At 39.5% G+C, this 25,064-nt stretch overlaps 1 protein-coding gene and 1 non-coding gene across 13 annotated transcripts in view; both read right to left on the bottom strand.

The window, feature by feature from the left end:
* The window catches only part of TLE1 (TLE family member 1, transcriptional corepressor), a 107,569-nt gene that overhangs the window by 39,307 nt on the left and 43,198 nt on the right, over positions 1 to 25,064 (bottom strand). For 4 of the 12 annotated variants that reach the window (XM_060199514.1, XM_060199515.1, XM_060199517.1 and 1 more), the window contains 3 exons: positions 12,778 to 12,982; positions 12,027 to 12,043; positions 11,655 to 11,747 (listed from right to left, as the gene is read on the bottom strand). In XM_060199514.1, coding sequence (XP_060055497.1) covers positions 11,655 to 11,747; positions 12,027 to 12,043; positions 12,778 to 12,982 — 315 coding nt within the window. Of the gene's footprint in view, positions 1 to 11,654; positions 11,748 to 12,026; positions 12,044 to 12,777; positions 12,983 to 17,638; positions 17,699 to 25,064 lie in introns of those variants that run through there. The other 8 variants (XM_060199516.1, XM_060199518.1, XM_060199525.1 and 5 more) reach the window with 4 other exon arrangements.
* Positions 16,330 to 16,453, bottom strand: LOC132541136 (small nucleolar RNA SNORA26). Its single transcript, XR_009552309.1, has one exon. It is a non-coding gene; the product is annotated as a small nucleolar RNA SNORA26 (small nucleolar RNA).

Below are 25,064 nucleotides of genomic sequence, written 5' to 3'. Positions count from 1 at the left end.
TCAACTTCTGCCTGTGAGTGAGATTATCCCATATTCATCCTTCCATGGTTGTTCTTGACTTAAGCAAACAACTCAAGCCTAGTGAATTTCATTATCTGCAACACCACCACCAATTTGGTTAACTACAGTTTAGGTTACCCTAATCTTTATGGTTCCTGCATCTGCTCTCCAGAAACCCAACAGTAACTCCATAACTATGATGTATTTCTCTTTCATGCTGTGCTTGGCCCTCATCTCATTTAACCTATGGCTCAGGGTAGAATATAGTCATTTTGATGTTCATTATGAACTACTTATACATACTTTAAAAATGAAGAAATTACACCTGATTACTGACTAAATATCCCTTGAATGCTTCAAAAGTTAAGATTTTGGCAGAGCCAAGATGGTGACTTTGGAGCTACAGCTGCTGTGAGCTCCGAGCAGCAGCAGCTTGCAACCCGGGATTCTGTGGAAAGGGTAGGATACTGGGTTGTCTGTAGGAGGGTGAACACGGGCTGGTCAGAGTGACAACAAAATACAGTCCCATAACTCTCTGTTCGGCTTATAAACGGAGGCCAGGGGAACAAAGGAAAATCTTTTGATTATTTCTGAGCTCACCCCCCAACCCCAGAGCCATCCCCCAGGGGATGGACGACCACTTCCAGCAGGCTTCCCACTGAGCTATTTCTTTACCAAGATTCTTGGCTCACTAGTGGTGTCATTCCAACCCTCTTCCTTTTTGTTTAACTTCTCTTTATTTTTAAGTGGCTGAAGCTCTATTTGAGTGACAAAAATCCTGACCAATCAGAGCCTCATGCCTGCCTGGGAAAGACTACCTGGAGGTTTTTTTTGTTTTTTTTTTAATACTTCTTACAATTGGCTGTTTTTGCTCAGACTGCCTGCAGCCAATCCAGAGCAGTCCAAGCTGCAGACTGACTATTAGAGGTTTTTTTTTTCTTTCTCTATTTTATCTTATTATTACTATTATTATAGACATGTGTCCCTTTTCCAACCACCTACTTCAGGTTAACCAAAATTAACTGTTGTTTTTTTCCACTGCTGGGTGAGTGTCCTATCCACTGTCAGAGGAACTTGTTTCTCTCTACCTCTTCCCTCCACTCTCCTTTTTCTCTCCTCCTAGCTAAAAAAAAAAAAAAAAAAAAAAAATTCTTTCCTTTCACTGCTCTTCCTTTCTTTCTTTTTTCTTTTTAATTCTTTTCCTTCCTTCCTCCTCCTTTTGTTTTCTGAATTCACTGATACTTGCTTGTGAATTATTATTATTTTGGGGAAGAAATCTGACTCAGTGGACTGTGTGTGTGTGTGTGTGTGTGTGTGTTCTCTCTACTTTCCTTTCTCCTCTTTATATCCCTAGATATAAAAGGCTGCAGGTGTCTCTCTCCTTCCCTCTCTATCTCCCCCTTCCACCTGTTTCTCTCTGTCTCTGTCCAATAACAAACATAAAAAATAGAAAGTCAATAATTTTCTGAGAACATAAAATTTCAATGGGCATCTCCACTGATAACAGGTCAACTGTCAGAATGCTTCCTGAGAATCTCTTCTACTTGTACTAACAGTTCTGAGATGAGAAAAACCAGTTTTGAATAAGTAGAAGATTTAGCCAGTATAGAACAGAAAAAGTAGCATCCAATTTGAATGGTCAAATTTTATAACATTAATTGAATAATGTTTTATAAAAATACATATTAGGATCATTCCCAGCTGGAGTTCCATGGGTATGAGCTAGAGCATTTCCAGTATTTAAACCTAGTGGGCAGAAGTAAACAGTGTATTCTCCTGAAATAATATAAAAACCAACACCCAAAGCGTTATCAAAATCTTCCATTACAAACGTACAATGTAAGTGGGACATTGGTTTCTTGGTCGTTAGAGAACATTCAATTGAATCAAAAGAAAATGCCAAGATTTGGAATTAATATGAACTTATTCTGACCATTCTAGACAATGATACTTGAAAGTGACGCTTTGAAACCCTCTCAAGATTGAGGGAGAGACCAGCTGCTTACTATGTCTTGCCCCTAGGATTTTACTTTTCTTTGGCAATTTAACAGTAATGACAGCTCATGCAGACAGAGATATTTCAGAAGATAAAAACCAGAAAATACCAAAGAAACAAGTTTAATGCAACACTACACTGTCAGTGTTAGCAGAAGACTTGTTACACAACCTTCATGTATCTATCTATCTGTCTATCTATCAATCAATCTATTCCGAGATTTCAAAGTTACTTTCCTCCCAACCAGTCTAAACCTTGAAGCCAAGAGCAGCAAATATGAGGGGAAAACTCACTTGTGAATGAGGCAAAAGCTAGGCAGGCTTCCCTAATGTGAAAATAATACACATTATTCAAATGGATTTCTTTCACTGCCATGCAGATTCCCCTTGGGGGTCTTTCTCCTCCCTGTAGTAAAAGTGTTTGTGTCAGAGGTACAGACTGGAAACTCATGACACCTCATTTATCTTCAGTTACACTAAGGTAGGGGGAACCTAATTTGCTAGCACACTCTACACTGACAATTAACTTCTCTGTGAACATTAAAACAATTAGGTAATGAAGCACCCCATCACATCTGTGTGCCTTCTCCATCTACACCTGGTACCAATTAAGCCATCACCCTATGCTGTACATTTTTCTGCAGTCCAACTGGTCAATTAAATTCAGCCTCACATTTCAACAAAGAATTTTATAACCCACAAAAGGGGCACCTACTTTGTCAATGGTTTAAGAAAAAAATGGTCAGGAATAAGACAATGTGTCCACATGAAACTGTATCACTTGTGGGAAGTCGTAGCTGTGATGAGGGTCTGAAAGTGACACATCTTATTTTTCCTATAGCCTAAATAGAAAACATAGAAAGAAACTGTATTCTTGCATCCTAGCCTGGGAACTCAGTACTGTCACATGTAGTCGGGACAACCCCCTGAAATGAAAATGTAAAAGACATAGACACAAAAAATACTTTAAAATGGTGGAGAAATTTAACTATGAGATAAATATTTTTGGCATTACTTTCTCTACCCCAAGCTTGTCTTTTAACTCACCTTCCCCAGCAAAGCAAACTAATACAAAAAGGATACATAGAGTTGAAAATAAATAGAATAACATTCAAATGACCTCATAACCTTAAGGATCTGACTCTCCTAAGTAGAACCTTGGTCACAGTGAAAATATCCAGCTTCCAGCCTTTAGAAAAACACTGCTACTGTGCCTGAAGCACTGGGTCACAATTTGACTAATTTGTTTCACTACATGGAAACACTTCCCACAACCTCTGTTTATCTGAAAGAGGAAGACACTTTGCTGCTTAACTGTGTTTCAGAAGGAAAGGTAAAAAATGACTGGAGAGGAAAAGGAATGAACACCTATTCCAAATGGTGGGCGTTAAGTTTTCTAATTAAAGTAGACAAATTGAAATCTAAAAAATAAAAAAGGTTTGTGGAAGGAAAAACTTCTCTGATTATGATTTTTTTTTTAGATTTATACCACTCCCCCAAAATCTGGAAACCACAGGGGCCGGCTTTCCTTTCTTTTGAGAGCTCACCATTCTCAAGACAAGATGCCCATTTTCCCAGCTGATTTACCTTTGCAAACTCAAAGTATCTGCTGAGGCAACTGCTTAAGACAGGGTACTACTTTCCAATGAATCAAAGGCCTGGCTCATTTCAGTTTATCCCTTACTGTCATGCAATTCCTTGGTAGAAATTATATCTAGATACATTCACAAACATTTAGAAAATGTTTTAGAGGGGCTGAGGAGACATTTCAGTGTATGTCTGAAGAACCATGTTCAATTCCTATATACCTCTTCTTCTTCTTCTTCTTCTAGCGTTTGCCCTTCTTGCGTAGCCAGTCTTCTATCCTTTCATTAAAATTAAGGAAAAGGAAGAGGAAGAGCAGGGGAGGGGGAGAAACAGAACTTGGATTGGAGTTGGTGGATTGCACCAAAATAAAAGACTCTGGGGTGGGGGTTGGGGGGGGGGAGTTCATGTCCTGGAACATGATGTCAGAGGACCTAGTGGGGGTTGTATTGTTATGTGAAAAATTGGGAAATATTATGCATGTACAAACTACTGTATTTACTGTTGACTGTAAAACATTAATCCCCCAGGAGGTGGAGCCAAGATGGCGATTGAGAAGGAGCTACTGGCCTGATTCCCAACAACTCCTGGAAACACCCCCAGGTTCCAGATGCCATCAGGATGCCGACCAGGCTTCCCTGGACTGAAGACCCCACCAATGTGTCCTGGAGCTCCACTTCCCCAGAGACCCACCCTACTAGGGAGATAGAGAGGCAGACTGGAAGTATGGATCGACCAGTCAACGCCCATGTTCAGTAGTGAAGCAATTACAGAAGCCAGACCTTCCACCTTCTGCAACCTACAATGACCCTGGGCCCATGCTCCCAGAGGGATAGAGAATGGATAAGCTATTGGGTAGGGGAGGGGATATGGAGATTGGGTGGTGGGAATTGTGTGGAGTTGTACCCCCCCATCCTATGATTTTGTTAATGTCTCCTTTCTTAAATTAAAAAAAAAAAAAATTAATCCCCCATAAAGAAATTTTAAAAAAAGAGAGAGAGGAGGAGAGGGGGGAAAAGAAGAAAGTGTTTTAGAAAGGACTTCTTTCTGGTCCTAGCTTACCTTTGGTGAATTTAAGCATCATGAGACTGATTAGGTTAAGAAGCTGGGGTTGTTGGTTTCATGGAGCTGACATGGAAAAAACATCAGTGATGGGCAACCTGTCTAACAGACCTTTATCTATACAACTGCCCCATGCACTGTACTTTCAAAAAAGAAAAATGCAAGTTCTATGCTGAGCTTGACATAATGCATTTACTACTGTCTTGCTACCTTGCAGGATGAGATGGGGAAGACATGTCTAAAGGTTTACAACTTTGACGACTTGCCATTTGTAGTCACTGGTGCCTTGCCCTGCAAAGCAGTTGCTCACAATTTACATATGAGTCTAGAGGGGAAAAAGTTCAAAAGGATGAAAATCTATGCCAACACAGCCAAAGTTCAGATTTCCACCTTTATCCCAAATCAGTGTTGCTTCTACCATCCCTCAAATTGCCACAGTTAAAGTATCCTAGGTGTGGGCGGGTGTAGACAGCATAATGGTTAAGCTAAGAGACTCTCATGCCTAAGGCTCCAAAGTTTAAGCCCCTGCACCACCATAAACCAGAGCTATGCAGTGCTCTTGTTAAAAGAAAATAAAGAATCCTATGACTTAAGGTGATAATAAAAAAAAAAAAAATTTCAGACAAAGGCTGAAATAGTAAACGTATTATGTGAAACAATGTTCATTATTTATTCTTTATTTTTTGTAGAAAAAGTCATGAGAGCTATTTACCTAGGATCTGGCTCTATCTGTCAATTAACTATTCAAGCACAATGGGGTGGGGGAGTACTACTACCTTGTGCTAAATATAGAGATCATAGTAACTACTTTCAATAAGTTAAAAAAAAAATGAGCTGTCAATTTTAGAAACCAGTTGCATGAGTGACAAGCCCCTTGAAAAGACAGTATCCAATCTCCATTGCATTAACTACCCATTGAAGGTTAAAATGGTGATGGCTCCATCATTGTCACCTCTAAAGTAGAGGAGCAGTGCCTAGACCTTTCAGGATCAGAAATGCCTTCTGAAAATTGCAAAACTGATGATCTCATACTAATATGATGCAAAAGAGCAAAGACCCTCAATACTCTACTGAATTTTAGTGGGCTTCAAAGATCTTCTGAGGCCCATTGTTGAGTTACACCTATAAGGAAAGATCCTTTCTCTGCAATCTCTCCCAGACAGCCTGTAGACAGCCCATTTTTCTAAACAGTGATCACATCTGGCTTGGGATTTTAGCACTTTTCCTATTAAAAAATAAGTGTGCTATTAAAAGACATTACTTTAAGTTCTGTTTTGTGTTTTCCAAACTTCTGTTCGTATTTTCAACTTCTATGAAATCAACCCATACTCATTTTTCTCTTTCTGACTTATGTCACTTAACATGATTCCTTCAAATTCCATCCAAGAAAGAAGAGGTGAAGAAGTGAATTCATGGGGCTGGGGAGACAGCATAATGGTTGTGCAAAACAATTTGCACGCCTGAGGTTCTAAGATCCCTAGGTTCAATCCCCAGCACCACCATAAGGCAAACTTGAGCAGTGCTCTGGTCTCTCTGTATCCCTCACTAAAGAAAAAACATTTTATAAAAATAAAAGGAAGAAAGTGAAATCACTATTTTAAATAGCTGAGTAGTATTCCATTGTGTATATATACCACAACTTACTCAGACAACTAAGCTAAACTAGAACTTGGACTGCATTTGGTGTATTGTGCCAAAGTAAAAGACTGGGATGGCGGTGGGGGGTCAAGTCCTGAAACATGATGGCAGGACTTAGTGGAGGTTGAATTGTTATGTGGAAAACTGAAAAATGTGACATATGTACAAACTACTATATATTACTGTTGACTGTAAACCATTAATCCCCCCAGTACAAAAAAATAATAAAATAAAAAATAAAGGACATCATTGCAAACATGAAGTACACATGAAGTAGTCTCTCTCAGAATTCTTACTTGGCATCTAGTAAATGCTCAAGAAATACTTCTTTTGTTAATAAGTATCTAAACACACATATACCTCCTTTCTTTCTTTCTTTCTTTCTTTCTTTCTTTCTTTCTCTCTCTCTCTCTCTCTCTCTCTCTGACACCTTGGTTATCACTGGGATTTAGTACCTGCTGGATTTCTCTCATTTTTCCACCCTTTGCTCTAGGTAAAAGGTGAAAGACAAGAAGAGCAGGTGAGAGATAGATACCAAAGCACCTCTCCATCACTTAGAAAGCTATCTTCCAGCCTATAGCTCCTCCTGTGTAGTGGTAACCTAGGGCTCAAACCCAGATTCTTGCACATGGTAACTTGTGTGCTTTGCCACGTGAGCAAAGCAGTATTCTGTCATATTTTCCTTCTTTATTTTATTTTGGATAGCCAGAGAAATTCAGAGGGGAGGGGGAATAGAGAGGAAGAGAAAAGACACCTGCAGCACTGTTTTAGCACTCATGATGCCTCTTCTCTGCATCTGGAGACCGGGAGGCATAAAACTTGATTTTAAGCACTATTAACATATACGCTCAACCACGTACACCGCAAACCAGCTCCCTCTATCACGGTTTCTATTTTGACCCCAGGGTTGTCACTGGGGCTTGGTGCTGGCACTACGATTCTGCTCCTGGCAGACATTTTTTCCCATTTCATTGGATAGGTAAGAGAGAAGTTGAGAGGAGGTAGAAATAAAGAGGGAGAGAGAGAGGAAGGTAGGGAGTGGAGGCTCAAACCCAGTTCCTTCACAGGCACTTGCACTTAGTACTTAACCTGGTGTGCCACCATCCAGCACCCCCTCTTATCATATTTTCTTTAAAGTCACACAACTATTTGCCAATTACAGATGTTTCAAGCTACTAATTTATCATTTTTCTTTCTTTTTTATTTTATCATTTTTATTTATTACCAGAGCACTGCTCAACTCGGGCTTATGGTGGTACTAAAGATTGAACCTGGGACCTCTAATTCCTCAGGTAGACAAGCCTTTTTGCAAAACCATTATGCTATCTTCCTAGCCCTCAAGATAACTTTAAATATATATCAATAAATTTTATATATATAATTTATAAACTTAAAATTTTTTATATATAATCATTTATAATTTATTTTATATATATATATATAATTCAATATGATAGGAATTGAGAGGGCAAAGGGAGAGATCTATCTGTAACACTGCTCTACTCTATCATTTGTGAAGTTCCTCTCCCAACTCCCCACAGGTGGGGACCAGGGGTTTGAGCCCAGGCCCTTGAGTACAATACAGTGTGTGCTGAATTGTATGCACTACCGCCCTTCAAGCTGACTTTATAGCAGAGATTCTCAAAAGTTTGGTTCAAGGATTCCTGAGGTTTCCAGACTCTCTTACAAAAAAATCTTGAGGCCAAATTTTCTTCCTATACTTCAACCAAAGCAAGGTATTACAACAGATAGAATGCACAAACTGATGAGAATTCAGTTATCCTGACAAAATCAGGCAATGGGGGGGGGGGGAGGATGATTATGTAAAACTTTTATGACTGAAGCTCTGAAATCCCACGTTCAATCTCTCATACCACCATAAGCCAAAGTTGAAGAGTGCTCTGAATTTAGAAGCCAGGCAATAAATAAATTACAAATATGAGGAAAAATATCTAGTGGTCCAGAAGGGTGAATAGTAGATAAGGACTTGGATTCTCAAGCCTGAGGTCCTGATTTCAATCCCCGGCAGCACATGTCCCAGAGTGATGGATGTCTGGTGCTTTCTCTCTCTCCTCCTATCTTCTTCCTAAATAAATACATAGCATTTTTTTTGACAAACACTATTATGTTAACATAATTAAGTAGAACTTTAGCTGTTTTGAGTGAAGCAAATATTGTCTTATTTTCAAATACAGAACATTTTCAAGACATAAAACCTACACGAATAAAAATTCTTTGAGGTCATCAGTAATTTTAGTTCAAGACCCAATCCCCACCTGCAGGGGGAAAACTTTGTGAGCAGTGAAGCAGTATTGCAGGTCTCTGTCTCTTGCCCTCTCTATCACTCCCTTCCCAATCAATTTCTGGCTGTCTCTATCCAATAAGTAAATATTTTTTAAAATAGTAATAAAATGAAATAAAAAAATCCTTAGACCATAATGTTGGAAAACCAGTCTAGTAGGAACTGTTTGTAACCATTTAATGGATGAAAACAGTAACAATTCTGAGAGCTGTCAATTAACTATCTGCCAAGAAAAATTCAACTTCATAGATAAAACAACGGTATTAGCGAATATATGCTAAGGAACCAAACATACCAATCCAAAAAGAAATGCGTATAACTACATTCATAGCAGCACAACCTGTAATAGCTAAAACCTGGAAGCAACCCAGGTGTCCAACAGCAGATGAGTGGTTGAGTAAACTGTGGTCTATATACATAATGGAATACTACTCAGCTATTAAAAATGGTGATTTCACCTTCCTCACTCAATCTTGGATGGAACTTGAAGAAACTGTGTTGAGTAAGGTTAAGTCAGAAACAAATGGATGAACATGGGATGACCTCACTCATAGACAAAAGTTGAAAAACAAGATCAGAAGGGAAAACAGTAAGCAGAACTTGGACTGGAGTTGGTGTATTGCACCAAAGTAAATGACTGGGGGCAGGGGGTGGTCATGTCCTGGATCATGATGGCAGAGGAGGACCTAGTGGGGTTGAACTGTTATGTGGAAAACTGGGAAATGTTATGCAGGTACAAACTATTGTATTTTACTGTCAACTGTAAACCATTAATCTCCCTATAAATTTAAAAAACTGTATTAAATAGATTAAGTATTGCAATATCATAGACAGTAATAATACAAATCATCTCATAACTTATTTCTCATATCTTACACAAACTATGAAGAGCTATTTAGCTTTATAACTGCAGGAAAACACCACTTACATGAACAGTAAACAACTGAATTCCTTGCTATCAAATGAATCAAATGGTTAGATCATAAAGTAGCATAATTTTATAATTATAAATTATATCAAAAGTTTTCCTGTGATTAGACAAGAAATACTGTATCTGTATTTACACTGAAAATATTTGTTGAAACTAAAACTTATAAAAAAAATCAATCTGAAAAAACATGCAAATAACACAAAGGTAACCATTAATTTTACACTTCCCTATAGACTGGTTTATGCAATGTATCCACCACATTTGGACTTGAAAGCTCATCACTAATTCTATATGCGGAGTTAGCAAACAATCCAAAACTGCTTAAAATTGAATGATTCAGTACCTCTCTGTAATAGCACTACTCATCTTCCTAATTCCACACCACCCTCAATCCCCCGAAGTTTACATTAAACATAAACAGAAGACACACTGAGAAATACAGAGTATGAATAAGTAGTTGTAGTTTAAGCATGTACACCTCTACTCATTCATGCCATAGCCATTTCAAAGAAGTGTGTACTCTTTCCATAACTGTCTAGCATGCTGGCAGAAAAGTCCTACAGTCTTATAATCTTATAGTGCACTTGTTTTTTGCTAAGTTCTTTGAAAAAGTTTGTGATCTGTGAACCTAAGTCTCCAGAACCATAGGCATATATCCTAACACTACCAGGCATATATATAAGAAGTACACAATATACAAAGAGTGAATTAAAAAAGTGGGACAGGAGATCTAAAAACAAAATATTAAAGTCACAGCCTAGAGTAAACTAGGTAAATAACAATTTAAATATGCAGTAGATCAAAGGACATGGGGACTCAAACACCACTTTCTTTCTCTTGATATTCTGGTCCAAAACTAGGGCTTTGAAACTACTGAGTGAGAATGACAGAAAAGAAGACACTCAACAGAGCTAGCAAAACAACATACTAAATCAGTTTGCAAATCTTGCACTTAGGAAGTAGGATATTTTATACTCTAATTTCTCTCTCCTCCACATAGAAAAGTTTATAACTACCTCATCCTTTCAACATTCTCATTTATTCCAATGCATTTTCATCCATAGCAGGTACTAAGTTCTACCTCAAACAGGTAATTTAAATTAGCTACTAATTGTATATAAGAATGACTTTAAAACTCAGTTTTTCATTTTTGAAAACCAGGTTTAAATTTCAGATTGTTGGGGCTGGCTGGGTGGTGGCACACACATTACAATGCACAAGGACCCTGGTCCCCACCTGCAGGGGGAAAGGTTTGCAAGTGGTGTAGCAGTGTTGCAGGTGTCTCTCCCTCTTATCACATCCTTCCCTCTTGATTTCTGGCTGTCTCTAGCCAATTAATTAATTAATTAATTAATTAATTAAAAAAAATTATCCTAGAATCCTTCTAAACATATTTTTCTTTTTTTGCCTCCAGGGTTATTGCTGAGGCTTGGTGCCTGCACTGTAATTCCACTGCTCCTGTGGCCTTTTTCTTTTCTTTTTTTTTAATTTTATTTTTTTAGATAGGGCAGAGAGAAATTGAGAGAGGAAGGGAAGAGAGGGAGGAAGGGCGAGAAAGATAAGTCACCTGCAGACTTGCTTCACTGCTTGTGAGGTGGTGGGGAGCTCAGCAGGTGGGATGTTGGGGGGCTTGAACTGGGATCCTTATGCTTTGTACTATGTGTACTTAACCTGGTGTGCCACCAGCTGGCCCCCCTAAAAATAGATATTTCTTAAATAGATATTTCAGACTATCAAAGGACTATCAGATTCAGAAAGAAAAAGAAGTGGGAAAGAAGCAAAAACAGTGGGCTAATTTCTCACTTTAATTGCTCCCACAACTTTTGAAAGATGCATTTTAGATACAGATATTCTCAGAGCTAACTGGCAAATGCATGTAGTCCAAATGTACATTATGTAAAATGGGTTTAAGATTCCGTCCTGTGACAACATGGACACTAAGCACAAAGCAGCCCCATCCGCTGAATTTTCTTGTTTCAATGAGCTTGCTCTGATGCTCAGCTCTTTGATCTAAAATAAATTTTAGTTCAAGTTCACATTCCAAGGGCAATTATGAAAAGAACTGAATATGGAAACCTAGCAACAAGGATACATTCTCAAAAGATAATGAATGGTGTAGGTAGAAATAATACAATTACTAACCAATTTCACATATGGATTGTGACCTCTTGATTGTACAACTGGCTTAAGACTTTTTTTAAAATGAGTACTCTTTTCAACCGCAGGTATTCTGGACTAGAATGCAATGATAAACATTTTTTTAAGAAGGTATGGAGCACATACAGATTAAAATGTAATTTCAAGTAAGTAACAGTTGCAAAGAAACTCATGTCCCTCTTATCTAACACAGAAACAGGGGTGGGCAGGAGTGTTTGTACACAGTTAAATAAAAATAACCCAAGTCACCTAGAGGGGCAGGGAATATATGTCTGTGCCTGTGTTTAAGGAAAGGCGGCTTGGGGTGCACTGCAGTAAAGAGGGTGTTTATGTGCAGCAGGTGCTTTGAGTACTTACCGTGCCTGGTTCTCTGTCTGCTCCCGAAGTTACCAAGAAACGCACAGACATGCCCGTTCAGACACAGAGGCAAGAACAGAAATAAAAAAAAGGGGGGGAATAATTAGAACACAAGCCCCAAACAGTTTTAAAAATGGCTTTTATTTATATAAGTCATTGCACATTCCTAATACAGTGATTTCCTGAAAATTACAGTATTTTGTAAACATAAGATTTACAGTTTAACCATACACAAAGCCTATTTTTTAATTTCTTGACAGAATAAATTACTTTCCTTCAAAAAATTAGTCAAGTGCAATTTTGCCCAATATTTAATGCATACTAGAATTAAAGCCTATGAAGCTAAGTAGTAACAGATGCAATTATCCAACCTTTCATTTGAACATATTCACTTTCAAATTTAACTTCTTATTTCGCCCCATTTAACAACATTACTTTCTTTGAAAATTACCCAATTAAGCAGTTAACAGTTTTCCATAATATGGTACAGGCCACTGGCATTAACCAGGCAGTTGCCAAGATGTCAAGATGCCTGCAATCTAAAGAGATCAAGAAATCTACAGATGCCCATGTTAAACTCTGGAAACCTCCAGAGTAAACTGTGATTCAGTGGCCAAGTTTTGTGACAGTTCCTCTTAGCTCATTGTTTGCTCTCTGATTGGACTGGGGCTTTCTTTAGTGGTGCACACAACTTTGCAGCACTGTATGAATGTTAGGGCAAAGTCCTAATCAGGTTTGCCTGGCCTCTCACCTCTGTGGTGCTCTGCATCGTGGTGCTTCTTGTCATCTTTTATTGCCACGTGAGACTGCCCACTCAGAGCACTGGACAGTGCCAGGAGGCCAGCACTGCCCCCAAGGGGTGGGATTCCAGGAGGCTGAAGTCCCGAAGGGTGAGGTGTTAGGGGGACTGGGGGCCCATGGCCATGAGAAAGATGTTGAGCTTGCAACTGCTGCTGCTGTTGGTGGTGGTGATAGAGGAAGAGGAAGAGGAAGGGAGGTGGTGGTGGTGGTGGTGGTGGTGGTGGTGGTGGTGGTGGTGGTGGTGGTGGTGGTGGTGGTAGCATCATCCAGGAGAAGTAAACATGACATGTGAGGATGGAAGAAACAGAACAGGGGATAAGACATACACACAAAAGGAACAAAGACAGAGGGAGGGGGGAAAAACGTGATTAGTATTTTCAGTTCATCACAAAGTTTTCTCTCACCTACTCACCACTGCCCATCTTGCCAAAATAAAATACTCAGATTTACATGGACATTTTCTGGTATAACAAACCCCTACAACCCACATCCCCACCCCTGCCAATCCTGTGCAGCTGTTTATTATTTGTATTACTGTTTGCATGTTAGCTGCATCTTGAAGCACCTCTAAGGATCAAATTCAGTATATGTCTGAGTTTTAGATTCCATATATATATGAGACTCATCTCAATTCCAGAAAGAGTAAAATGTGAATGCACAGGTATGCATCCTATAACACAGTTAACTCTACTAGTCAGCAAGTAATCAGGTAACTCCACTTCACAGCAAAGCTTCTGCTAACTTACCACAACGGTATATGACAAAACCAAAATTACATTTTTGACAGAACTAAAAGATGGAAGAATCTGTGTAAATCTTATGAACCCCCAGTGTGTCTTTATTTCATCAAACTCACTAAACTGTGAGGAAGGCGTTCTTTACTTTTCTCGTTTTACAGAAGGAACTGAGATTTAAAGGTACTTAGGAAATTGCTGATTGTCCCTTTCAAGGAGGGAGGGGACAGGAATTTTGTGGGAAGGACTCTTTAAGAGCTGCTCTATGATCTCTGGGGGGGTGGGGGGGGAGCAGGATGCATGAAATAGCAACTGAAAGAAACTTTTAAAAGGAAATCTGGTTTAGGCTTTTCTTTCTTCTGAAGCCCCACTTCAAGCCCAGCCTGCTATGCTACTTCAGTGTCACAAAGGAAAGTACAATACTGGAAAAAGCTAAGAGCCCTGAGGAGAAAAGCATCACCAGACTATAATCATGACAACCCCCAAGTTCCTATTCATTACAAAATGCCCTTACTGTTTATCACTTAACACATTCCTAAGGTAATAAATCTCTTCACATGGGGGGGGGGTAAATCAATGCAGGCTGGGGAGACAGATAACAATCATGCAAAAAGACTTTTATTCCAAAAAATGAAGCAGATTCCATCTTGTTTATAAGAAAAATAGGATGGGGCCGGGTGGTGGCGCACCTGGTTGAGTGCACGTTAGAGTGCGCAAGCACCCAGGTTCGAGTCCCCGGTCCCCAACTGCAGGAGGAAAGCTACACAAGTGGTGAAGCAGTGCTGCAGGTGTCTCTCTGTCTGTCTCCCTCTCTATCACCCCCTTCCCTCTCAATTTCTGGCTGTGTCTATCCAATACAGAGTGTAAGGACCAAGTTCGAGTCCCCAGTCCCCACCTGCAGGGGGAAAGCTTCACAAGTGGTAAAGCAGTGCTGCAGGTGTCTCTCTTTAATCACCCCCTTCCCTGTCAATTTCTGGCTGTCTATCCAATAAATAAATATTTTAAATGATAAGAAATAAATAAATAAAAATAAAAAATAGGAAGGGGGGAGGAAAACTTTCGTGCTTGAGGCTCTGAGGTCCCAGATTCAATCCCCAGAGGTGAGCACAGCAGCAGTATTTGTATGTCTTCTGTGTGTCTCTCCACCCCATCCCCACTCTGCCCTGTATCTTTCTCATAAAAATAAACACTTTTAAATAACATTACTCACACATTATCTAAAAAAAAAAATAGCCCCTGCACCATAAGTCTGGCCACATTTCAGCTGTCCAACATAAAACTAATTATTGATGGGACAGTAAAAATTATTAAAGCACAATTTCTAAGGTATAACGCCAGAAAATTCTCAAGATTCGGGTTTGTGTTCACTTCCCTGGGACTCAACTGTTCTTTTATGTATTAGCCCCTTGTGTGTACTGGATTGTATTAAATCTTCTAACAGATCTTTAGTAATTTCCACTCAGACCACAGATCTCTAATTGAATACTAAACATGCTTCCCATTCTCTAGAGCAAAAACAAAAAAAAAAAGAAAAAAGAAAAAAAAACCAGAATTTTATGAGCAAAAATCAGTGTCCATAAATATTTTACAGTGAATTTTCTGCCACTCTTAGCATCCTATAAAAAACCTAGAAGCCAACCTTCTCTTTTAACTTTCATTCCTTCCAAAGAGAACAGAGTTTTAATTAGAGGGAAAGTGGAGGAAAGGGCAAGGTCAGAACGGACAACATTAATAGTAGTCTTGAAAAGTATTTATAAACTACTCTTCCACCATATAAGATTATGACAATTCTTTTACACATAAAATCACCTTCCTGCCATCCCAAAGACACTAATTCCTGCTCTGTCACCCTTTAAGAGCTCAGCAATAGCGAGACATAAAACTGAAGAAGTTGGCAGCAGCATCACGGTCCACTAGACATGCTCATTAGCACTTAATTAGGAACTAGACACCTGCCATAAGAAATGTGCTCAGAGAAGGATGAGGAACAGGTCTGCCCTACCAGCAATTACTATCATTACTTGGAGAATAAGAGCTATGTCCGGCTGGGGGAGAGGGGGTGTCGCACACTTGACAGATGCAATGATGCATGCACAAGCAAGTGTACTGGGGTAATTAAGCACTGCAATGATTAAAAGAAGAAGATAGGGGCTAAGCAAAGGGGAAGAAATTTAACTGCAGGGTGGAGGGCACCACCCTGTACCTTCCACTACCCACGAAACCCAGAGTGAAATCACTATCAGAGAACTTCAGAGGTAGAATTTTATCTCAGAGCAAAGGCATACTTGGTTAATAACTTGGATAAACAAAGAGAAAGTAGAAATTTTCTGCCAAACCTAGGTTCTGCCAAACTAAAGATGAACTAGAAAGCATTCTCTAAGGTACTACTTAAAAGACTGACTTATATAATAAATGGGTGCTTTGCCATACCGTCAAAGTCAACCAATGTAGTTAAACACAGCAGTTAGGCTAGTTAGTATCAATGAGGACACCCAATAGCCCCACTGCTATAGGCAATACAGTCTCTACCCTGTTGCAATATATCTGCTCACTGCCCATTACTAGAGCATAATGGTTTCCTCCACCCTTAGAGTTTGGCCATGTTGAAAACTGCTGAAATCTTATTTTTAAAAAGCAAATGCTATGAAACAGGAAGGTGCCCTGGGCAGCAAGTGCTACAAAACAAGAAAAAATAATGGGTAGCAACAAAATGGTTCAAACCTACTGAAGATACAAATCCAGGAAGTACAAACCATATTCTAATTTTTCTTTTTTACTCCAGACTGAATCCAAAGAAGAGCTTTGCAATCTCTTCCATAGGCTTTATGGAGAATTAATTTACCCTTCTGTATTAGCCTCTTAAAGCACTACATCAACCTTAAAACAGAGCATATTCTTACTATTTATCCTGCCTCACTCATTCCTATTACCTGGCTTTAGCTCAGAACACACTTAAGAAAGGGAGGATAATCAACACCATACCTCCCATTTCATAGATGAGAAAGTAGCCTGCCACAAGCCTCACAGCCAGAATAAGGATTACAAGCCTTCAATTCCCTAGAGCAGCATTTATCCCATGATGCAAGAAGCACAATTTACAAGGAATTAAGAGACAATGTGTCCCATAAAAGACCTCTAGCCTCTCTTTCTTCCCAGGTAATAATTCATCTTCCTTGTTGGACATTTACCTGAAGACAAACCTGTCTTCATTATGTAGCCTTATCTATAGGCACAGACAAGAATTTGTTGTTAGGTTTATGCTTTGGTACTATCTCTTCAGGTCCCTACATATGACAGAGTATCTTTTACTCTAGCTCTGGCCCAAGGAAATTTGTAGATAAGAATGAAGCTGGGAGTCGGGTGGTAGCGCAGCAGGTTAAGCGCTCGTGCCGCAAAGCACATGGAACAGCATAAGGATCCCGGCTCCCCACCTGCAGGGGAGTCGCTTCACAAGTGGTGAAGCAGGTCTGCAGGTGTCTTTCTCTCCCCCTCTGTCTTCCCCTTCTCTCTCCATTTCTCTCTGTCCTATCTAATGAAGACAACATCAATAATAACAACAATAAAACAACAAGGGCAACAAAAGGGAATAAATATTTTTTTTAATTAAAAAAAAAAAAGAATGAAGTCTACAGGGAGTCGGGCAGTAGCACAGTGGGTTAAGTAGACGTGGTGCAAAGCACAAGGACCAACGTAAGGATCGCGGTTCAGGCCCCCTGGCTCCCCACCTACAGGGGAGTCGCTTCACAAGCAGTGAAGCAGGTCTGCAGGTGTCTGTCTTCCTCTCCTCCCTCTCTGTCTTCCCCTCCTCTCTTCATTTCTCTCTGTCCTATCCAACAATGATGACATCAACAACAGCTATAATAACTACTACTATAACAAAAAACAACAAGGGCAATAAAAGGGGAAATAAATATATTTTAAAAAATGAATAAAGCCTACAGAGATAGCACTGGTTTCTCTTAGAAGATGCTTCACAGATACTTAGCATCACTTCTGAAACACTCATTGAAATAAACAAAGACCCACATCCAGGAGACTGAAACATTAAATGCACAAAGGGTAATCCACAATACCTACCCATGTAACCATGAAGAATACTTTCTCAACAAAGTTGGCCTTCATCAACAGGAAAGAACATAAATGCTATAAAAACATAATAATGCACATAAACTCACAAGGACCCAAGGTTCAAGTCCCTGGGAACTTCACAAGTATTGAAGCAGTGCAGCAGGCATCTTTCTCCCCCACCATACCCCTTCATTGTCAGTTTATGTGTCTCTATCCAAATAATGAATATTACTTAAAAGATTTAAAACACACACACACACACACACACACACACACACACACACACACACACACACACACACACACACACACACACACACACTTTATTGGCCAGGGAAGTGAGCAAAGGTAGAGTGCAGGGCTTACATGTGGGGAAATACAGGTTCATTATTCAACTGCATATGCCAGAGCTCCTAACCAAGTCTTCTCAAGCTCAGTTATAAAATAAATTAAAATACTACCTTAAAGAATATCAACAGTGGGAGTCGGGCGGTGGCGCAGTGGGTTAAGCGCACGTGGCGCAAAGCGCAGGGACCTGCATAAGGATCCCGGTTCGAGCCCCCGGCTCCCCACCTGCAGGGGAGTCGCTTCACAGGCGGTGAAGCAGGTCTGCAGGTATCTATCTTTCTCTCCCCTCTCTCTCTGTCTTCCCCTCCTCTCTCCATTTCTCTCTGTCCTATCCAACAACAAAGCAACGTCAACAATGGCAATAATAACCGCAATGAGGCTGCAACAACTAGGACAACAAAAAGGGGGAAAAATGGCCTCCAGGAGCGGTGGATTCAAGGTGCAGGCACCGAGCCCAGCAATAACCCTGGAGGAAAAAAAAAAAAAAAAAAAAAAAGAATATCAACAGTGAGGCCAAGCAGTGCACAACCGGTTGAGTGAACACGTTCCCCCACGCACAACGATCTGGGTTCAAGCCACTGGTCCCCACCAGCAGCTGGGTCATTCTTAAATAACCCCTTTACCCTACCAAGAACATCTGGTAAAATCCATTCAGTCTATATCCATGGCTATCGCAATCTGGGAGATGAGGAGAGTGCACTAGCATCTGGAGGGCTATGGACACTTAAAGTTTTGACAACACAGGCATCAAGAAATAACCCTGGTGTCAATAAAAAATAAATTAAGGTAAAATTATACATATCAAAATGTGCATTATCAGCAAAACCTCAAAACACCAAATGGTTCTGCCTATTATGGAAATTTATAAGCATCAGTCCTCTATATATAAAACAGTAAGTTTGGGAATTTAACCAGCTTCCAATGAATTTATACTATGTTAACATATTTTATTTTTTAAGTCTACGCACAGATTTATATAGCACAGAACATACATACAAAACAGTTATTATAAAGCTCAGGAAAGGCTGTTTTTCATAAAGACTTATTTTCCCAGGAATATTTAGTTTATATGGCCAAGACAGAGAGACACAGAAAGCGAGGGAAAGAGATAGTTGCAGAACTGCTCCACCATTTGTGAAGCTTCCCAACTGTAGGTGGGGGCCAAGTCCTCATACATAAAAAGTATGCTCTAATAGGCATATCCTCTCTCAGCTGAGATTTATTAGGGGATAGGGGGTGAGAGGAGGAAGAGACACAGAGACCAAATACAGAGCACTGCTCAGCTCTGGCACATGGTGGTGACAGAGATTAAACCTGGGCCCTCTGGTATGAAAATCCTGTGCTTTAATGTGCTATCTTCAAAGTCCAGAAGTGGTAACTTTTCAAGAGCAATGTTTTGTTTGTTTTAATAAATACAATCTATCTGGCTGGGTCATTCTTAAATATACCCTTTACCCTACCAAGGACATCTGGCAATATCCATTCAATCTATGGCTATCACAATCAGGGAGATGAGAAGAGTGCTACTGGCATCTGGAGGGCTACAGACAACACAGGGCATTCTCCACCATACAGAATTATTAAATCCAAAATGTCAATAAACACTAAGGTTGAAAATCTGGGATCCAAATCTAACGGCAGTTCTGTTCTATAACAATATAATTCACGTTACTGAACGCCAATGAACTTACTAAATAGTTGCTTATAAAAAATAGAAACATTGCTCAGCATTCAACAGTTCACTGTACCTTCAATGCCACCAACTACCTTGTTAGAACTCCAAAGGGTCCTCTGCTTACTGAGCTGACACCAACAACTTCAAAATAAAACAAACACTTCATATTGTACAAAGCGTTACACCAGGCACTTTTACATACTAGTGGATTTTATGCTTCAAAGGTAACTTGGGTTGAGAGATAAGACGATAGATGCACTTGATCTTACCCGAGCAATCTGAATACACTGAGTGAGACAAGTAAAACAAACACCAAACCTGAGTTAATGATGCTGAAAACCCACAAGGCACAAAATACCCTCATCCATGTTAAACAGCAGCAGGCAACCTGTTTAGAATTTTAAGTCACATTTTACCTAGTGGGTCAATTATGCAACTATAATGAGATTGACTTTGCTGTTTACATTCATTGCTTTAATGTAAAGTTGAAGTGGTTTCTACATTTGTGTCTCTAGAACAGATATGACACAGAAATTTACCGCCACAGAGTTGCCTATCCAAGGATTCTCAAAAATTAAAGTGAAGATCAATGCCCACCTCTTCTGCATTAGGTGGCTAGCCTAAGTTTATTACCACCAGCCACTGAATCAACTTTGAGTTTCTGAAATGTAACCCACTTTATAACATTATAGAAAACTATGTCACAGAGATCCCAAACTAAATGAAACCAAACTAAAACTATGCCCCCCAAATAGCATCTTTAATGCTAAAGAAGAGGGGGCAGAAACTGCTTTTTGGGGCCAAGAATTCTCAAGTCACTTGAAGACAATAATGAGAAGGGGGAGATAATAATAATAATAAATAGGGGGCTTGGTGGTGGTACACCTGGTTGAGCACATGTATTACAATGCACAAGGACCTGGGTTCAAGCCCCTGGCCCCCACCTACAGGGGGAAAGCGTTATGAGTGGTGAAGCAGGGCTGCAGGTGTCTCTCTCCCTCTATCACCCCCTCCCTCTTGATTTCTGTCTCTGTCCAGTAAATAAAGATAAAAAAGTATAAAATCCAAAAAAAAGGGGGGGGTTTTAAAATAATAATAAATAACAATCCACTGAAAGGCTCTCTATATTCCAAAGCAAGACCACCCAGAAAACATGTCATATATGTAGGATGGTCTATATACAGACAGACAGTAGAATAAAGGTCCAAATTTTTGAAAAAGAGAAATAGAGAAATCAGAATGCCTAGAGGTTGGGGAAACAGCATAATGGTTATGCAAAAAGACTTTGATGCCTGAGGTTCTGAAGTCCCAGGTTCAATTCCCAGCATGACCACCATAAAAGCTTAACAGTACTCTGGTTAAAAAAGGCAGAATTCAACTCACTACTTTAAAAACAAATTTGCACTGCTTAAAAAGAGCTACCACATGGTCCAATGATTCCACTCACAGGGCCTATGAGAAAGGAAAATATATCCACACAAACACTTGTACATAAATGTTCATAAGCAGCATCATTCATAATAGACAAAAAGAAAACAAACTTAAATGTCCATTCAACTGATGTAACATGGTATAGTGATAAAAAATAAATAAATAAAAAGGATTGATGCTCATGCTATAAGGGGATTAAGCCTTGAAAATGTAATGCTAAGTGGCTGGTGCCAGACAAAAAAGACCACATATTATGATTCTATTGTAAGAAACACTCAAGAAGGCAAATCATAGAGACAACTCAATATAATGCCTTCTTCCAAGGAATCAAGTAAAAAAAGCATATAAATACATAAAGGGAAATTCAAAGGTAAACAATAATTCTCAGGTTAATTGATCTTAGAAGAACCCAACATCAAAGGCAAGCCCTGTGATTGTCAGGAACATATCTATCTATTGTACTGTCAGTTAACAAAACTAACAAATAAAAACCCCTAATTTAACCAAAGTAGTGGGATGCAAACAACTTCTTTGTTTTGTGGGGGTGGGAGTGGGAGAGGAATCAACAAACAAAAGGGATGAACTACTGGAATTAAGTGAAGGGTATGCCACTAAATAAATATATACAGTTAGTATAGGTAGTTCATGTTTCTTATGATCATTTTCTTCTCTATCTTTTTTTTCTTTTCCCCTTGGTAGCAGGCTATGTATTACTCTCCTAGAGTGAATTTGTTTTATAAAGAAAAGTACAACTGAGTTATTGATGGGCTTTCCAGCGATTAACTACATACTCCTAAGAACAAGAGATGAACCTCAACCTCTTAAAACTTCACACACTTCAGTCTTCTAGATAGCTGACAGCTATAGCCAGAGAAAAAAATAATCCAGCATTTGCTAATCCTTAAACCAATCATCTCAAACAACAATTGGGAGTCCCTTCTGGTCTACAACTAAATTTCTTGAAGATAGAAAGGCTCCTTCTACAGAAACATCAGGAATTTATATTCACTACCAACACCTACACAAAGACAACTACCTACACCTAGTCAGAAATCACAAAACACCTATTTCACACTAAGTTGTTTTAGGGTATAAAAGTACACCTTTTACAAAGCAGAAATGAAGACATAAAACCAATAGCCAAGTCTCACTGACTTTAACATAAGTTATATTTGTGGAAAATAAGTCAGATTATCCAAATGACTAAAAAAAGGCAAGTGAGGGGAAGAAAACAAGGTTGCTAATATATGTCTTAACTCTGGAACTTACACACTACTATGGGAAACCTCAAAAGTTTCACACACAAGCATTCAGTCAGCTATCAAAATTTTGTTATCTTGTGGCATGGAAAGTCCATACTGGTCATTTGGCCACCTCACTTCTAAGCCATCACTCCTTCAACATCTATGGAAATAATCCCACATCTCAGAGACCAGAGAATTGTCCCCTTTTTATTTTGGGTTCACTACGGAAGCCAGCCAACCATGACTGTTTTTACCTTTTTGATCCTCAATTCTCTCCATTTATTCCTAATACTTATCCCCACCCAACCCAGTTCAGAACTTTACAATTTAAGCATCAAAAGTTAAGATAGTACATTTTCACTGCTGTCTATGGCAGGAGCAGAGAATCTAAAACACACATCCATGCAATCACTAGAAAAGTCAAGGAGGAAAGGAGACCACCTGGGACCACAACAAGACAGGACTAGAACCACTTCAGGAACCCACCAAATCACTGGTAAGTGCAAAGACGTGTGGCTCATTGACAGACAGGAGACTAGGGAGAGAATAAGTGGCTAGGCGAACAGTCCTGCTTTACCAATTGAGACACCACCTTTAGTCTGTTTCACCAACAAGGGGACGAGAGGACTCCCGAGACTCACCAAAAGCAACTGGGAGTCTCCATTGTTACTGCCCTTAGAATCTGCAGTAGTGGTGGGGAAGCCCTGTGCTGACACCAGGGGTCAGAGAACTAACCAGGAAACTCAGAAGATCTATACCTAGATGATCTAGCCTTGGGGCTGTGAAAGTCTCTTTGCATAATAACTAAATTATCCTGACCCACCCAGCTTTATCTCTTGGTCAGGAGTCAACAATTAACCTAGGAAGCCTACTTATACTTTAAAAGCCCTCAGCCTCCCATATCCTACAGGGAAGAAAAAGAACAAAAGAGGCTTTTAAGGCCCCACACGTATGGACATCTAATCTTTGACAAAGGGGCCCAGACTATTATATGGGGGAAGCAGAGTCTCTTCAACAAATGGTGTTGGAAACAATGGGTTGAAACATGCAGAAGAATGAAACTGAATCACTGTATTTCACCAAATACAAAAGTAAATTCCAAGTGGATCAAGGACTTGGATGTTAGACCACACAAACTATCAGATACTTAGAGGAAATTATTGGAAGAACTTTTTAACGCATAAATTTTAAAGACATTTTCAATGAAACGAATCCAATTACAAGGAAGACTAAGGCAACTATAAACCTATGGGACTACATCAAATTAAAAAGCTTCTTCACAGCAAAAGAAACCACTACCCAAATCAAGAGACCCCTCACAGAATGGGAGAAGATCTTTACATGCCATACATCAGATAAGAGTTTAATAACCAATATATATAAAGAGCTTGCCAGACTCAACAACAAGACAACAAATAACCCCATCCAAAAATGGGGGGAGGACTTGGACAGAATATTCACCACAGAAGAGATCCAAAAGGCCGAGAAACACATGAAAAAATGCTCCAAGTCTCTGATTGTTGGAGAAATGCAAATCAAGACAACAATGAGATATCACTTCACTCCTGTGAGAATGTCACACATCAGAAAAGGTAACAGCAGCAAATGCTGGAAAGGGTGTGGGGTCAAAGGAACCCTCCTGCACTGCTGGTGGGAATGTCAATTGGTCCAAGCTCTGTGGAGAACAGTCTGGAAAACTCTCAGAAGGCTAGAAATGGACCTACCCTATGACCCTGCAATTCCCCTCCTGGGGATATATCCTAAGGAACCCAACACATCGATCCAAAAAGATCTGTTTACACATATGTTCTTGGCAGCACAATTTGTAATAGCCAAAACCTGGAAGCAACCCAGGTGTCCAACAACAGATGAGTGGCTGAGCAAGTTGTGGTATATATACACAATGGAATACTACTCAGCTGTAAAAAATGGTGACTTCACCGTTTTCAGCCGATCTTGGATGGACCTTGAAAAAATCATGTTGAGTGAAATAAGTCAGAAACAGAAGGATGAATACAGGATGATCTCACTCTCAGGCCGAAGTTGAAAAACAAGATTAGAAAAGAAAACACAAGTCGAACCTGAAATGGAATTGGAGTATTACACCAAAGTAAAAGACTCTGGTCCATGAAAGATGATGAATGACATAGTGGGGGTTGTATTGTTAAATGGGAATATGGGGAATGTTATGCATGAACAAACTATTGTATTTACTGTTGAATGTAAAACATTAATTCCCCAATAAAGAAATAAATTATTAAAAAAAAAAAAAGTTAACAGCAGCAAATGCTGGAGAGGCTGTGGGGTCAAAGGAACCCTCCTGCACTGCTGGTGGGAATGTCAACTGGTCCAACCACAGTGGAGAATAGTCTGGAAACCTCTCAGAAGGCTAGAAACGGACGTACCCTATATTCCTGCAATTCGTCTCCTGGGGATAGATCCTAAGGAACCCAACACACCCATCCAAAAAGATTTGTGTACACATATGTTCCTAGCAGCACAACTGGTAATAGCCAAAACCTGGAAGCAACCCAGGTGTCCAATAACAGATGAGTGGCTGAGCAAGTTGTGTTATATATACACAATAGAATACTACTCAGCTATGAAAAATAGTGACTTCACCGTTTTCAGCCAATCTTGGATGGACCTTGAAAAATTCATGTTAAATGAAATAAGTCAGAAACAGAAGCATGAATATGGAATGATCTCACTCTCAGGCAGAAGTTGAAAACAAGAT

This window comes from Erinaceus europaeus, chromosome 10, assembly GCF_950295315.1.
Source record: "Erinaceus europaeus chromosome 10, mEriEur2.1, whole genome shotgun sequence".
Lineage (NCBI taxonomy): Eukaryota > Metazoa > Chordata > Mammalia > Eulipotyphla > Erinaceidae > Erinaceus > Erinaceus europaeus.
Note: the sequence above shows the minus strand (reverse complement) of the source record. Positions and strands in the feature narration are given on the sequence as shown.